General features: G+C 50.7%; 1 protein-coding gene across 1 annotated transcript in view; it reads right to left on the bottom strand.

The window, feature by feature from the left end:
- The window catches only part of MYH9 (myosin heavy chain 9), a 112,170-nt gene that overhangs the window by 54,948 nt on the left and 43,055 nt on the right, over window positions 1-14,167 (bottom strand). The window contains exon 3 of the mRNA XM_023222092.1: window positions 9,097-9,253. Within this exon, the coding sequence (XP_023077860.1) occupies window positions 9,097-9,253 (157 nt within the window). The remainder of the gene's footprint in view (window positions 1-9,096; window positions 9,254-14,167) is intronic.

A 14,167-nucleotide genomic window follows, 5' to 3' on the forward strand; every position in this document is an offset into this window, starting at 1 on the left:
TGGCCCAGTGCCTCTGCCCACAGCCCCTGTGTTCCCCCAGGTGGAACCTTGGTTTGAACCTGCTGAGACCCAAGTCCCCAGTCACTGGAGGCAGAGAATGGGTAGCCCTCCCCCTCCAGGCACCCTGGATAATGGAAAAAAACCTCAAGGGATTGCTCTTAACTTTCATTATGTCAGAGACCAAGTGAGGCCCCAGACAAGCCTTCTCTTGGCCAAAATGCATTAGGAAAACACAGGTAAGTTCCCAGCACACAGGCAAATCTGCCAGAAACAGCACTGCTGGGCGTTTCTCTACCCTTCCCGTGGGCGGGGCCAGGAGGGGGACCCTTCTCCTTCTGGGGTTGTTGCCAAGGCAGCTCCAACAGGTTTGTCAGACTGGAGGGAAATTCAAAAGCCACATATGAGTGCTGACCACCCACAGCACATGCCACCAGGACACTCCCAGTCCAGTTCTGCCTTGCTCCTACCTAACATTCCCCTTGGGAAAAGGAAAGACAAGGCAGGAGGGGCCCCTGTTGAGTTCTGCAGAGCACTGGAGCAACAGGGAACAAGAAGGAAGGAGCCAGGACACACACGGGGAGCATGGCAGACACAGCCAGGCACTGCTCATGACAAACTCGGCTCCCTGTTGGGGCACAAACAGGCCTGCAAAGACAGCAACCGGCTTTGTGAAACTCCCTTGGATGAGTCAAACGTGCTTGAGAGCACCAGGGACATCAATGGTAGGAGGTGAACAGTAACAGCGCGTGAACATGCCGCCTAGGAGGAGCGGTCAGTAGAAGGAAAGGCGTGTTGGTGACTGTTAGGCCAGGATTTGCTCCTGGAGCACGGCTCACACTTCCTCTCCTTTCAGCTTAGACCTGTGCCCTGTTGTATCTGTGGACCAGCTCATGTGGAAGAGACAAGATCTTCAGGAAGAATCCTGATACCAGGTGAGAATGACATCCTGAGCCCCCATCAGCACTGTCTGTTTGCCAAAAGAATAGCTTGGGTCCTCGAGAATTTATCGTCAAGGTCCACACGGGGCTGACAGCCTTGGTCAAGACTAAACAAATTTGACAGAAGCCATTTGCAGAATCTCAACTTTTATACCTGCAGACTTTCAGCTCATTTATCTTCCTTCAGTACGTAAGGAATTACTTTGGTTCTCAACTGATACCTTCATTCCAGAAATCAGGTAGGTAAAGGAAAACAACTCCTTTCTCTGAACACACTGTTGTTCAGCCCTGACAAACTGGGACACAGTTCAACTGAAGTCTCAGAGCCGGAGCTGGAGAGAACAGGAAAAACGGGCTGGTAGGTGACACTCACCAGGCAGCAAGAGAACTCATCACGGGAGGCCAAAAGCACAAAGTGGCTTAGTGATTAGGGATTTGATGTGAGCTTTAGTTGTTAGTTTGTTTCGGGGGATGGGGAGCAGAAACAAAAACACTGGGCAACGCTTCCAAACACCGCCACCCAAAGTTTCAAGTTCTAAGAGGGCACTTGCTTCTTATCTCCCGCTCAGTGGGCCCAGAGCAAAGCATGGTGGGCCTGTTCGGCTGTATTTACAAAAAAAAAAAAAAGTAAGCCTAACGCTGAATCCTTGAAAAGGGCCTGTTAACCACAGATTCCTCTTCTAGAGAGAAGACGTTCTAGAAATGAGACTGACAGGCAGGACCATGGGTAGTTCAGCAGCCTCATGCTGGGGCCGGGCTTTCCTTCCTGGGGGAGGACCACGAAGCAGCCAGCTCACATCAGCTCCAGGACAGCGCCTCCCGGCTGCAGCCATGGTGTTGGGTGGTGGCCCAGGGCCTGCTTCCCACAGCACCTCTCTGGTCCACCAGCAGCCCAGGGAACAGAAAAGCATTTCAGGGCTGCAGAAGAACCAACTCTGGATCAAGCACGTCTCCTAAAGCTCCGCTGAGGCTACATCAGCCCCAGGCCTCAGCTCAGCTCTACGTGGACCAGACCAGACAAGCCAGAGACCGCGTCTGCTATCGCGTTCCAGTGTGTGGCACGGTCGCTGCAGGGAAAGCAGCTGTGACAACTTACTTTCTGCACCTGGACTCTCGGGGGAGTCTTTTTGGGGAGATTCAAATGGCCGCCTGCAAGATGCATTTGACCATCACCTTCATTAAGCGAGCAGGAGTATGGATGGAAGGAATGAGCGATTTGAAGGCTCCGTGGAAAGCGGGGCAGTTCAGTCGAGAAATGTTTAGACTCTTACTACCAGCTCTAGCAGGTACTTATCGCAGCATCACACACACGGCGTCTTACTTCTTACCATGGCCCTGCCAGGGAGTGGTATGAAGCCCAAGAGGAGGATAAGAGAACGAAGGCTCAATTAGAGTGAGTTGACTTGTTCCCGCCAGGTTGCTGTTAGGAAGTGAAAGAGGCAGATTCCTGCTCTGTCTAGTCCAAAGACCACAGTCTCTCCTCCACAACACACTTCCTCTTGCTCAAAGGCAATACATGGCACTTTTCCCAAATCTAAGGCTGAGACAGGCCCAGCAGCCCCTTTTTGGTGCCCTATAGAAGTGCTGTGTTATCTATCAAAGGCCCACACCCACCCCAGCAGCTCTGGAGGCTCAGTGGGGCGCCCCTCCTCTGTGCTGGTCTCTCGCTGTCATCTTGAGGCTGATTTGCCTATCTCTGAGCACAAGTCAGTCACCTCCTCCAGGCAGGCCCCAGTCTGCTGTCTGTACACTCTCTGTAGCGTGCCCGGCACACACACAGTAGGTGTTCAGCCAGCACAGGAAGACCAGCGGGTGCAGACACAGAACGCCCCATCTTGGTGAGCCCACGCTGCCTCCACGGGCACATTTGGGTGCACAGGGCCTGCTCCCGACCTCCCCAGCAGACAGCGGGGCCTTTGTGTGCTGACGGCTGGCAGGGCTGGCGGCCTCCCGGCTGGGTGCATTCCTGCTTCAGCAGAGTCATCCCATCTGTGGCTTCCAAGGCGTTCCTTCTTCAGCTGCCCGTCCCGGTGAGTCGATTCAAATGGAGCTTTTCTGCCCGCTTGAAGCATTTTCCTGAGCCTCTGCCGAACATGGCACTTTTCCTCAGAAAGACCTTGGAAAGCAGATGGTTCCAGAGGAGACACAACTAGCGGGGCAGGGAGAATGTGGAGAGAAGGAAAGAGAGGGCCCCTCGTCCCCGAGTGCCCCCCAACCACTGAGCCGGAGATAAGAATTCCTTCAAGACCAGCCAGAGAAAATGAGGGGCACCAATGCCCCGCGGGCCTGTCCTGGGGTCACAGGCACCAGGACAGGAAATCAGGAGACTGCTTTCTGGCGTTGGCTCTCTGTGGGCTTTCGACAAGCCAGTTAACACATCTGTGCCTGCCTCTTTACGTATGAATTCGAAGAGCCATGCGCAGACGTGAAGATACACGAAAATTCTACCCCTCACAGTTTACAGAAAAAGGTCAGACACCGAGGGGCATGTGCGCACTCACTGGCGCTCTCAGTGGCTGCTGGGTGACCGACCACTTCTGCTGCAGCTTCCACTGGGAACCAGAGACTGGGTGGGAGGGAGACTGGCACAGAACAAAGGGTTAAATGCTCTCAGACAAGTTTAGACCTAGAATGAAAGCAGATCTGCTTCCCCCAAAATGCTGAGAACTCATTAAAATATTAATACTATAAAGTCACCAAAAGTGAACCAAACCTGGCATTCTACCTAATTCACATAGAAGGGGCTTTTTCTACCCACTGGCGAGATAACTGGGTTCATGTCAAATTCCTCAACTAGCGAGTTCTCCTGTAGAGACATACAGATCTTTCCCCACAGGGGGGACCCCAGAGTCTGACCCGGGATGCAGAAGCACCATTTCCTAGGCGAGACAGACCTTTTGCAGACCGCAGCTGCTTCCGCCTGAACTCTACAGCAGACCATTGTGCCTGCCCTGGGACACAGCCCCACCCACCCCCGCCTGGCAAGGGCCAGCAACACAACGTTTATGCTCTCTCACTCTCCTGGCCTTGGCCAGTTCAAAGGCTTCAGTGCCATCACAGAGTTCTGAGGAACAGTCCAATCCCCAAGGCAGGAAGACCCAGGAACAGCCATGACAATGAATTAACAACATGGGAAAGCCAGGGGCAGGAGGGTGAGCGGACCATGTCATCCAAGGCCATGCTGGGCACGTCTGGGATGCCCTGTAACTACTTACTGACTGACACACACCACCGCCTTTCTGCAAGATCCGAGCACCCCAGGCCTCACAGCCACACCTGACAAAACTCCCAGGACACCTGACACTGGCTCAGTCGTGCTGGCGCAGGTGTAGGCAGCAAAATGTCTTGTTTTGTAGCTAGGGCCACAAATCTCTGTCTATAAACATGCCTTGTCTCTCCACCTGGACCGCCAGGGCATCCAGTAACAGGATAATGTCAAAACCTCCTGGCATTCTGGCACCTTCTGTCACCTACCTCCACGGCCTAATCCAAGGCACTACATGCTGTCATGCCCCACCCGTGCCCACGGCAGACAGCACTAATCCATCTCAGAATTCCTGCATCGAGTCTCAAATCCTTGCCAGCACAGGGCTCCAGGCAGCCACTACTGATCGATCAGAGATGACACTCAAAATAAAACTAATCTGCAATGCTTAGTCCAGTAGTTCTTAACTGGGAATAATCTTGACCCCCACGGAACATCTGATGGCAATGTCGGAGAATATTTTTGGTTGTCACAACTGGAGAGGGAAGGTGCGGCTGGCATCAAGTGAACAGAGGCCAGGATGCTGCTAAAAATCCTACAGTGATCAGGAAAATCCCCCACCCCCAACAGAGAATCATCCAACCTCAAATATCACTAGTGCCAAGTGTGAGAAACCCTGGCTTAGTCTGACAATAAGTGAGTGACATATAATTTATCCTCCAAACTGGGGTGCTTCTGAAAGTGAAAGAGTGCTATTAATAATAACTGTGGAACAACAGGCATAAATCAGGACTGTACAGGCAAACTAGCACACTGAACAGATAAAGGCAGATGCAGGTCCCCAGGAAGGGTCAAAGAGCTCCTCTCCTACAAGTCCCCAGACAGAGCCACCAACTGCCCTATTTGGCAGAATAAATGCTAGTATATCATAAGCCACAGTCGGCTCAGGAAGGAAATCTTTGTCTAGTTCTTGTTTAAAGGAAAAGCAGAAAAGGAACTTTCCGGCTGTGCCTTTTAAGATGTAAGTGGCAGAGAACAAACCTGTTTCCCCCAAAGCCAGGTAGGCAGCATGCACTAAGCCTTCACTCCAAAGGACAGGGGCAGATTTTAACAGCCTGCAGACCCCGAGGCTCCACGGGTGACACCTGACCCAGGGCAAGAACCAAAGGTTCCTCTGGACATTTTTCTTTTACTAGTGAACCAACCTGTCATAACATGGACAACTTCTGTTACTAACTTCCTCCCTGCTGCAAGAACAAGAAACCTATTACTAATTGCTCTGCAGGTCAGCTATATACAAGAAGAAGGAACTTCTTTTTTTTTTTTTTTTATCTCAGCTCACTGCAAGCTCTGCCTTACGGGTTTACGCCATTCTCCTGCCTCAGCCTCCCGAGTAGCTGGGACTACAGGCGCCTGCCACCTCACCCAGCTAGTTTTTTGTATTTTTTTTTAGTAGAGACGGGGTTTCACCGTATTAGCCAGGATGGTCTCAATCTCCTGACCTCGTGATCCACCCGCCTCGGCCTCCCAAAGTGCTGGGATTACAGGCTTGAGTCACCGCGCCCGGCCTTGTTTTTTTTTTTTTTATTGAGATGGGAGTCTCACTCTGTTGCCCAGGCTGGAGTCCAATGACACAATCTCGGCTCACTGCAACCTCGGCCACCCAGGTTCAAGCAATTCTCGTGCCTCAGCCTCCTGAGTAGTTGGGACTACAGGTGTGTGCCACAATGCCTGGCTAATTTTTTTGTATTTTTTGTAAAGACAGGGTTTCGCCGCGTTGGCCAGGCTGGTCTCGAACTCCTGACCTCAGGTGATCCACCTGCCTCGGCCTCCCAAAGTGCTGGGTTTAGAGACATGAGCCACCACGCTCAGCCGAAGAAGAAGGAAAATAGCCTAGAAATGTCCTCTGTCAGTCAACGTGGGAGCTCAAGAGCTGTAGCAAGTCCAACACTAGGCAGAAGGCAAAGTGAAAACCTCTCAGACTGAGGGTTAGAAAACACATGGACCCGATTCCTGCACAGACTGCTTTAAAGGAGGCACCAACAATGCAGGTTTCCCATGCTCACAAATGTATTTCCTATCCCTGGTCTCCAAAAGATGAAATCGCCCACCTGGCTGGGTGCGGTGGCTCACGCCCGTAATCCCAGCACTTAGGGAGGCCAAGGCGGGTGGATCGTGAGGTCAGGAGTTCAAGACCAGTCTGACCAAGATGGTGAAAGCCTATCTCTACTAAAAATACAAAAAAAATTAGTCGGGCATGGTGGCATGCGCCTGTAATCCCAGCTACTTGGGAGGCTGAGGCAGGAGAATCGCTTGAACCCAGGAGGCTGAGGCTACAGTAAGCCACGATCACGCCACTGCACTCCAGCCTGGGTGACAGAGCGAGACTCCATCTCAAAAAAAAAAAAAAAAAAAAAGAAATTGCCCACCTACCTGCCCTCATAATTTGCAAATCTGATCAAACCACTTGATTCAGAATCTTGACAAATCATGAAGACTCTTCATTGCACAGATGTATGAGGGCAGTCCCTAAGTTCCTATTAAGGTCATTTGGTTATGGCCAAGACAAAGGAAAGCTCTGGTTCTCTGCATTCTTTTTTTTGTTCCCCAATTACTTTCAATGTATGGAGCTTTCAGGCCATTCCCACCAAATTTTTGTTGTTGTTGAACAAATAAACATTGAATGAATCTCTTGGAGGAGTCCCACAGGTTAACTGAAGACAGTCTGAAGTCCAGACCTGAAGAGTCTCTCTCCTGCCTCCTCAGTACACATTACTCAGTCTTCATGTCTTGCCTAAAAGCAAAAATGCCCAGTTGCTAGATAACCATCCCAATCCAGGATCCAAGTGTGACAACAGACCCTTACTCAGTAGCTCAGATCTCAAGATGACTCCGGAATTCACTTCTTGCACTAGGTCAGTTAAGAGAGCTGGGAGCAAACTGACTCATAACCTCTAGAGACAAAGACTCAGACGTTTCTGGAATCCCACAGAATGTTTTTCCACCAGGCTGTTCTAGTTAACATTTTGAAACAGACATTCTACTTTAGAACTGAAGGGCTGACTTCCTCAAGGAATTTTGATAGACGTGAACATAAGCCAAAGACTCAGCCAAACTTGAGCATCCTACATAATGCATCAAGCTCAACAGTGAAATGCCTCCTTCACAGCACAGCGCGGGTGGTGGGGGAAAGGCCGTGGGCTGCCACTCTAAACCACTACACCAGGGACAAAGTGGTTAACCCAACAAGATGCATTAACCCAACAAGACTGCAAAGTTTAAAGAAAAAAGGATTCTTACGTAAAGGGACATAACAAACCACTATCCGTACAAGATAGGAGAACACAGCCCTGCCTGAAATTGGGTTTCAGTCAGGATTACATATGCCAGGTACTTGGCTAAGCTCTGAGAATATAAAGGCAACATGGGCCCTGTCTAAAGCGGAGAAAAAGAAATGTCTAAACACTGTAGTCAAATAAAGCATCACCAGGGCTCTGATGCAAATCTAGCCCAGATATTCTCTTTGGAGGTCCTGATGCTTCAGTCATGTTTTTTTAAAAAAGAGTAGGGATTTGCCAGGCATTGCAGGCAGATGGAGCAGGTAGGGTGTTTTGAAGCAGAAAGAGCTTTTAGGGAAATGTAAGGAGTTCCACATAGCTGGGAAGGTGGAGAGGCAGGCAAGGGGCCAGTTTTGAAGGGCATTGTACACTACCACAGAGTCTCAGTGTTATTAGGCTGGTGCAAAAGTCATCACAGTCTTTGCCATTACTTTTAATGGCAAAAACCACGATTACTTTTGCAGCAACCTAATAGCCCTGAGGGAATGAGGAGCCTTTCTATGATTTGTCAAGATTTCAAATCAAGTGACTTGATCACATTTACATCCCAGAAAGATGACCAGCTGGTGGAAGCACAGGATAGGGGACTCTGTTAAGAGTGAAGCTGGCTGGGCACGGTGGCTCACGCCTGTAATCCCAGCACTTTGGGAGGCCAAGGCGGGTGGATCACCTGAGGCCAGGAGTTCGAGACCAGCCTGGCCAACGTGGCAAAACACCGTCTCTACTGAAAATACAAAACTTAGCCGAGCATAGTGGCACATGCCTGTAATCCCAGCTACTAGGGGGGCTGAGGCAGGAGAATCGCTTGAACCTGGGAGGCGGAGGTTGCAGTGAGCTGAGATCATGCCACTGCACACTCCAGCCTGGGTGACAAAGCGAGATTCTGTCTCAAAAAAAAAAAAAAAAAAAAAAAAGAAAAGAAAAGAAAGAAAGGGAGTGGTAGAGACTGTACGATGCTGGGGAGAGGTAAGGTAGGAACTCCCGAGAGCCATGGACTTAGCAACATACAGGTCATAGGTGACCTCTATCGGCCCGCCTGGAGAAGGGGTGGAGAGAGACAGCCAGGGCAAGGGAAATTACCATGAGGTGGGGATGAAGGCAGTAAGCACAGACATTTCCTCCACAAAGCTTCACTGCGATGGAACAGAAGGGGCACAGAAGCCAGAGTGACAGCGGAGCAGAAGCCACCCGAGGCTCTGCATCTGTTTGTGTAGAGATGGGAATAACTCAAATGTGTTTCTAGACTATGGGGAAGGAGCAAGAGAGGAAGAGGGAAAAACACAAAGGGAAGTGAAGAACAGGAAGAAGAAGGGGCCTAAAAGAAAGCAGAGGGGACAGGCACAAGAGCTCTTGAAAAGTATGAGAAATTGGGAGAAGAATTAGGAAATGTATATTTAAAAGCTTCTAGAACATTCTATCAACACATAAACATGTCCTCTGGATAGCCATTGGCCCTGGCTCTCATACAGAGGTCTACAGACCTCCATGATGCACTGCCCATCACCAGCCACTAGATCGATGTGGTACCAAATGTGACTTAGCACCTGTGAAGGTGTCAATGAGGCCCCAGGTGAAGAAGACTCAGTCCCAGGTGAGCTCACACTACGTCACCCACCTTGCATCATACTCCTGTAGGCGGTGTCTGTGATGGCATAGATGTGAGGGGGCATCTCGTGCCTCTTCTTGCCCTTGTACATTTCCACAATCTCTTCAGAGTAGATTGGCAGGTTCTTGTAAGGATTGATGACCACACAGAACAGGCCTGAATAGGTCTAAAGAAAAGAGCGGCAGATAGGAATGGGTTAGGAAGTCTGATTCTCACTAGTGTACAAACTTTGCAGCAAAACATCTGCAGCTTCAAAGGACCTGAGTCAGTCTGACGTGAAGGCAGTCCCTGATGGTCCTTGCTCCCAGTGGCCCAGCTCCCACAGCCCTGTTGCAGGTGTGGAGCACTGGCATCCTCCTTCTGCCCTGTAAGTGAAGATCCTCCCTCGCCACTGCAGGAGTGCTCCAGCCTCGTAGGTCAGTGAGTGTGTGTATCCACCAGGCAAAGTGGCCAAATGGACAGCAGAAGTCCAGTTACAAAACTCAGATCCGAGGACAATGAGAGATGTGTATGTCATCGTGAGAGAGGCATAAACAGAAGAGGGCTCAGCTGCACTGCAGCAAACTGTAGAAACCCAAATCATTCCACACTGAAGGACGCTGAGAGACAGTGAAGCTTACATCTTTGTAGCACTGGAAAAACGCACTGTGTCCTAAACCAATTAGATCTTTTGTGGGATACTGGGTCCCAGACAGACACCTCTTTCTCTGGAATCTTCTAGAGACATTCACATGCAAATCCCTCAAAAACTTTATTGCACGTCCCCTGTGAATTTTCTCCAAGACTTCTTCTCTGGAGGGTAACACAATTAATCAACATCCTTAATGTGAGGTACCTAAAATACACCCAATACTCCAAGTGTGACTTGATCAAGTTCAAATAAGACCCCCAGAGTCAGATATCCTGAGTTCAAATCTCAGCAAGGGTAAGGTTCTTAACCTCTCTCTCCCTCCATTTCTCGATGTGAAAAACGGGGACAGGCAGAGCTCTAGACCTCATTGGGTGGTTATGAGGATTAAATGACGCTTACACAGCAGGCAGCGCAGCCTTGGAGAGTAGCTCTGGGTAGGTCAGGAGAACCATTTCCAACAGCAACAGTTTACACACATCTGTCCTTCCTCATCTTCAGGTAAATACACCTTACCTTGTGACTACCTCCGTGTCTTCAGGTAAATATAATTTACCTTGTGACTACTAATTATTTTTCTAATAAACTTCCTGTTATTTTTTTCTCCCAAGATCCCTCTCCCCCATCAAAAAAAAAAAAAAAAAGACAGAGACTCCTAATAGCTACGCAAGACTCCCAAGACCACCCAGGTGGTAGGTGCTCAGTTGGGGGACGTAACTCTTTTTAAGAAGCTGGAGCAACCCAAGTACCCTCTTCCTAAGAAAATGGGCCTGAGGGACCCAGCAAAGTGAGGCCAGGGCTCCACGCACCACATCAACTGCGGCCCTGCCTCTGTGAAGTGACGATGGAAGGTCACAAGGCATTGGGCAGAGCTGGGAGTAGACTCGGGTCTCCAATGGCAACCTCCTTGGTCATGGAGGCCGGTTCTCCAAGCTTCTTCCAACCTTCTGTTTTCTCCATCACAAGTGGCCTGTACCTTGATTATTCATGAAGCAGCCACCAGTCCATGCACTATGGGGTCAACCCAGCCCCCTCGACCTGTGCCCTTTCCAGTCACTCCAAAACTGGGGATGGATCTTGTGGCTGAACCCAAAGACAGGGTCCACACAGGAACCAGTCATGAAGAGAAGGCTCTTCTCAGGCACTGGCCAAAGGCTATATGGCACAGGGAATTTCCAGGCAGCAATTAGACTAAAGGCAGAAAGCAGAGGGCCCCACCAACCACACAATGGTATGTATTCAAAACAGCTAAGGCCAGATACAGGGGCTCACACCTGGAATCCCAGCATTTGGGGAGGCCAGGGTGAGAGGATCATTTGAGGACAGGAGTTCAAGACCAGCCTGGGCAACAAAGCAAGTCTCCATCGCTACAAAAAGTTAAAAACTAATTAGGTGGGTGTGGTGGCATGCACCTGCAGTCCCAGCTACTCAAGGGGCTGAGATGAGAGGATCACTTGAGGCCAGGAGTTCGAGGTTGCATTAAGCCATGATGGCAATGCTGTGCTCCAGCCTGGGTGACAGAGGGAGACCCTGTCTCTTAAAAAGAAAAGAGCAGCTGAGCTTAGAAATGAACAAACATGCTGGGCACGGTGGCTCAAGCCTGTAATCCCAGCACTTTGGGAGGCCGAGACGGGCGGATCACGAGGTCAAGAGATCGAGACCATCCTGGCTAACACGGTGAAACCCCGTCTCTACTAAAAATACAAAAACTAGCTGGGCGAGGTGGCGGCCGCCTGTAGTCTCAGCTACTCGGGAGGCTGAGGCAGGAGAATGGTGTAAACCCGGGAGGCGGAGCTTGCAGTGAGCTGAGAGCCGGCCACTGCACTCCAGTCCGGGCGACAGAGCAAGACTCCGCCTCAAAAAAAAAAAAAAAAAGAAATGAACAAACACGTTTGGCTGCTTGGAAAAAGGGATGCAGGGCCCTTGATTTCCTTTCTTCCTGGGATAATTAGTCACTTGTTTTCCCTCCAACTATTCTTTTCACAAGAGACCAGGAAAGCTCTGAGGCAAAGAAGTGCAAACACGGGATTGGCAACCTGCGGGCCCAGGCATTTCAGGAGGAAGAGAAGTGGGAGCCTATTCTGGTTTTCCCTCTGCGTGCATGTTGAATGGGGACAAGATAGAAGGCCAGGGAGCAGCAAGGTCACCCCAGGAGCTCCGAAACAATCAAGCTTTGTTCCTGGACTTTGAGAAAACCCACACTCTAGGAAATACAGCCCAGGAAAACCAAGGACACGTGGTCGCACACTAACGGAGTGCCATGGAGCCAGATGTTTGGAAACAGCTGGTGCTGACAGCAGAAGGGGACTGCGGGTCATTAGGACAAGTCTTTCTGACAGCTGGGTGGGCAGATGGTCCTGTGGAGTGGTCTACGGGAGCTCCAAGTTCTCTGGGCTAATCCCATCAAATTAGTGATGATGGAGCTAAGCCCTGTGGAATGAGCACGGAGGCCCAGGTGGGAGGAAGGAGATTCACTGGATGCTCCTGGAGGCAAGACATCGAGCAAGCGGCTTTGCTCCCACGCGGCGCAGCCACGCCATGGTGCTGCTCCATTCACAGGCCACAGAGGCTCTTTGTGCCCATCTGCCCCCATCCCAGGGCCTCACCCCCTGAAGAAAAAGACAGAGCAGCTGTGGCTCAGAATTAGCCACGCCGCCCACAATGCTGGGCAAACAGGCTGCACGAAGGCTCCTGAGGTCATGATTTGGAAGCTTGATGGAGAGATAGACCATGAATGAGGCAGCACCTCCTACCCAGGCAGCCCCGCTCAGGGGCTCTGACATCTTAATAGCTCTGCACCTGCTGGGGTCTCCACTAGAGCGACTGCAGAGGCTATCAATGGGCCTCTTAGTGATGATGCTTAGAAGAAGGCTGGTAAGAGGCAGGAGGAACTGCACACCAGAGGTGACAGCAAGGAAGCGAAAATGCGAGTTAATGCCTCCAGCCAAAGAGTTCTGGAGAAAAGGCGTAGGCACCACCCACCACGCCCACCCACAGTAAAATCTCCGCGTGTGGCTTGCAGAGGAAAGACGCAGCCACTAACACTGAATATATCTGAATAATGACTGTTCCCTTTTGTGGGAGGGAAAGGCTCTGTGCAGGCTCAGGCAGGCTCAGGTGCTCCGCTTGTTTTAATTCATATCCAGCGGATCCCAAAAGAGACTCAAGTTAAAAAGGCACCAATAAAGAGCTAAGCAGAGGAACAGGAGTTACTTTCACTTGTAACACACATCAGCAGCCTGAGTCCAGGCCCCCAGGCCCTGCCCTGAGCCAGGTGCTGGCTGGGTGCTTTAGAAAGTTCCCGTGGAATCCTTGCAGATGAGAAAGTGAGACTCCACGTAGCTATGTCTCATGGTCAGTAAGGGGCAGAGCTGGGATTTGAACCAGGTCCTGGAGGCTCCAACTGTAGCACTTAAGGGCTCTGCTTTACTGAGCAGAGGCCATCTCAGCTTCGTGGCACAGCAGAGTGGGTGCGACATAAGCTATAAAGCCTGCCAAGAGGAGCACCTCTCAATCCCAGACAATGAGGCTGCGGCTCCCATGTCACCGCCACAGACACTGTGCTTCCTTAAAGCACAGTCTGTCGTTCATTTATTTGCAAGTCACTAAGTCTGAATTTCAGTGGTTAATACTCCTTAGGGACAGGGGCTTTTAATTTGGTCCACATGATAATCTCATCAAGAAACAGATGAGACATAATGGGGCTGAAAATCAAGGAACCCAAGTTCCAGTCTCAGCCTGGCCAACACCTGGCTGTGTGACCCTGCTTAAGTTCCTTGCTATCGGCCGGGCGCAGTGGCTCAAGCCTGTAATCTCAGCACTTTGGGAGGCCGAGACGGGCGGATCACGAGGTCAGGAGATCGAGATCATCCTGGCTAACACAGTGAAACCCCGTCTCTACTAAAAAATACAAAAAACTAGCCGGGTGAAGTGGTGGGCGCCTGTAGTCCCAGCTACTCGGGAGGCTAAGGCAGGAGAATGGCGTAAACCCAGGAGGCGGAGCTTGCAGTGAGCTGAGATCCGGCCACTGCATTCCAGCCTGGGCGACAGAGTGAGACTCCGTCTCAAAAAAAAAAAAAAAAAAAAAGTTCCTTGCTATCTATGGGCCTCAATTCTTCCCACCTGCCATGTTAGAAGGCTGGGCTGGGCTGGGGCCAGGCGTGGTGGTTCATGCCTGTAATCCCAGCAGTTTGGGAGGCCGAGGTGGGTGGATCACAAGGTCAGGAGCTCGAGACCAGCCTGGCCAATATGGTGAAACCCCGTCTCTACTAAAAATACAAAAATTAGCCGGGCATGCTGGTGGGCACCTGTAGTTGCAGCTACTCAGGAGGCTGAGGCAGGAGAATCGCTTGAACCTGGGAGGCAGAGGTTGCAATGAACCAAGATGGCACCACTGCACTCCAGCCTAGGCGACAAAGTGGGACTCCGTCTCAAAAAAAAAAAAAAAAAAAA

The sequence above is a fragment of the Piliocolobus tephrosceles genome, chromosome 19 (genome assembly GCF_002776525.5).
Source record: "Piliocolobus tephrosceles isolate RC106 chromosome 19, ASM277652v3, whole genome shotgun sequence".
Classification (NCBI taxonomy): domain Eukaryota; kingdom Metazoa; phylum Chordata; class Mammalia; order Primates; family Cercopithecidae; genus Piliocolobus; species Piliocolobus tephrosceles.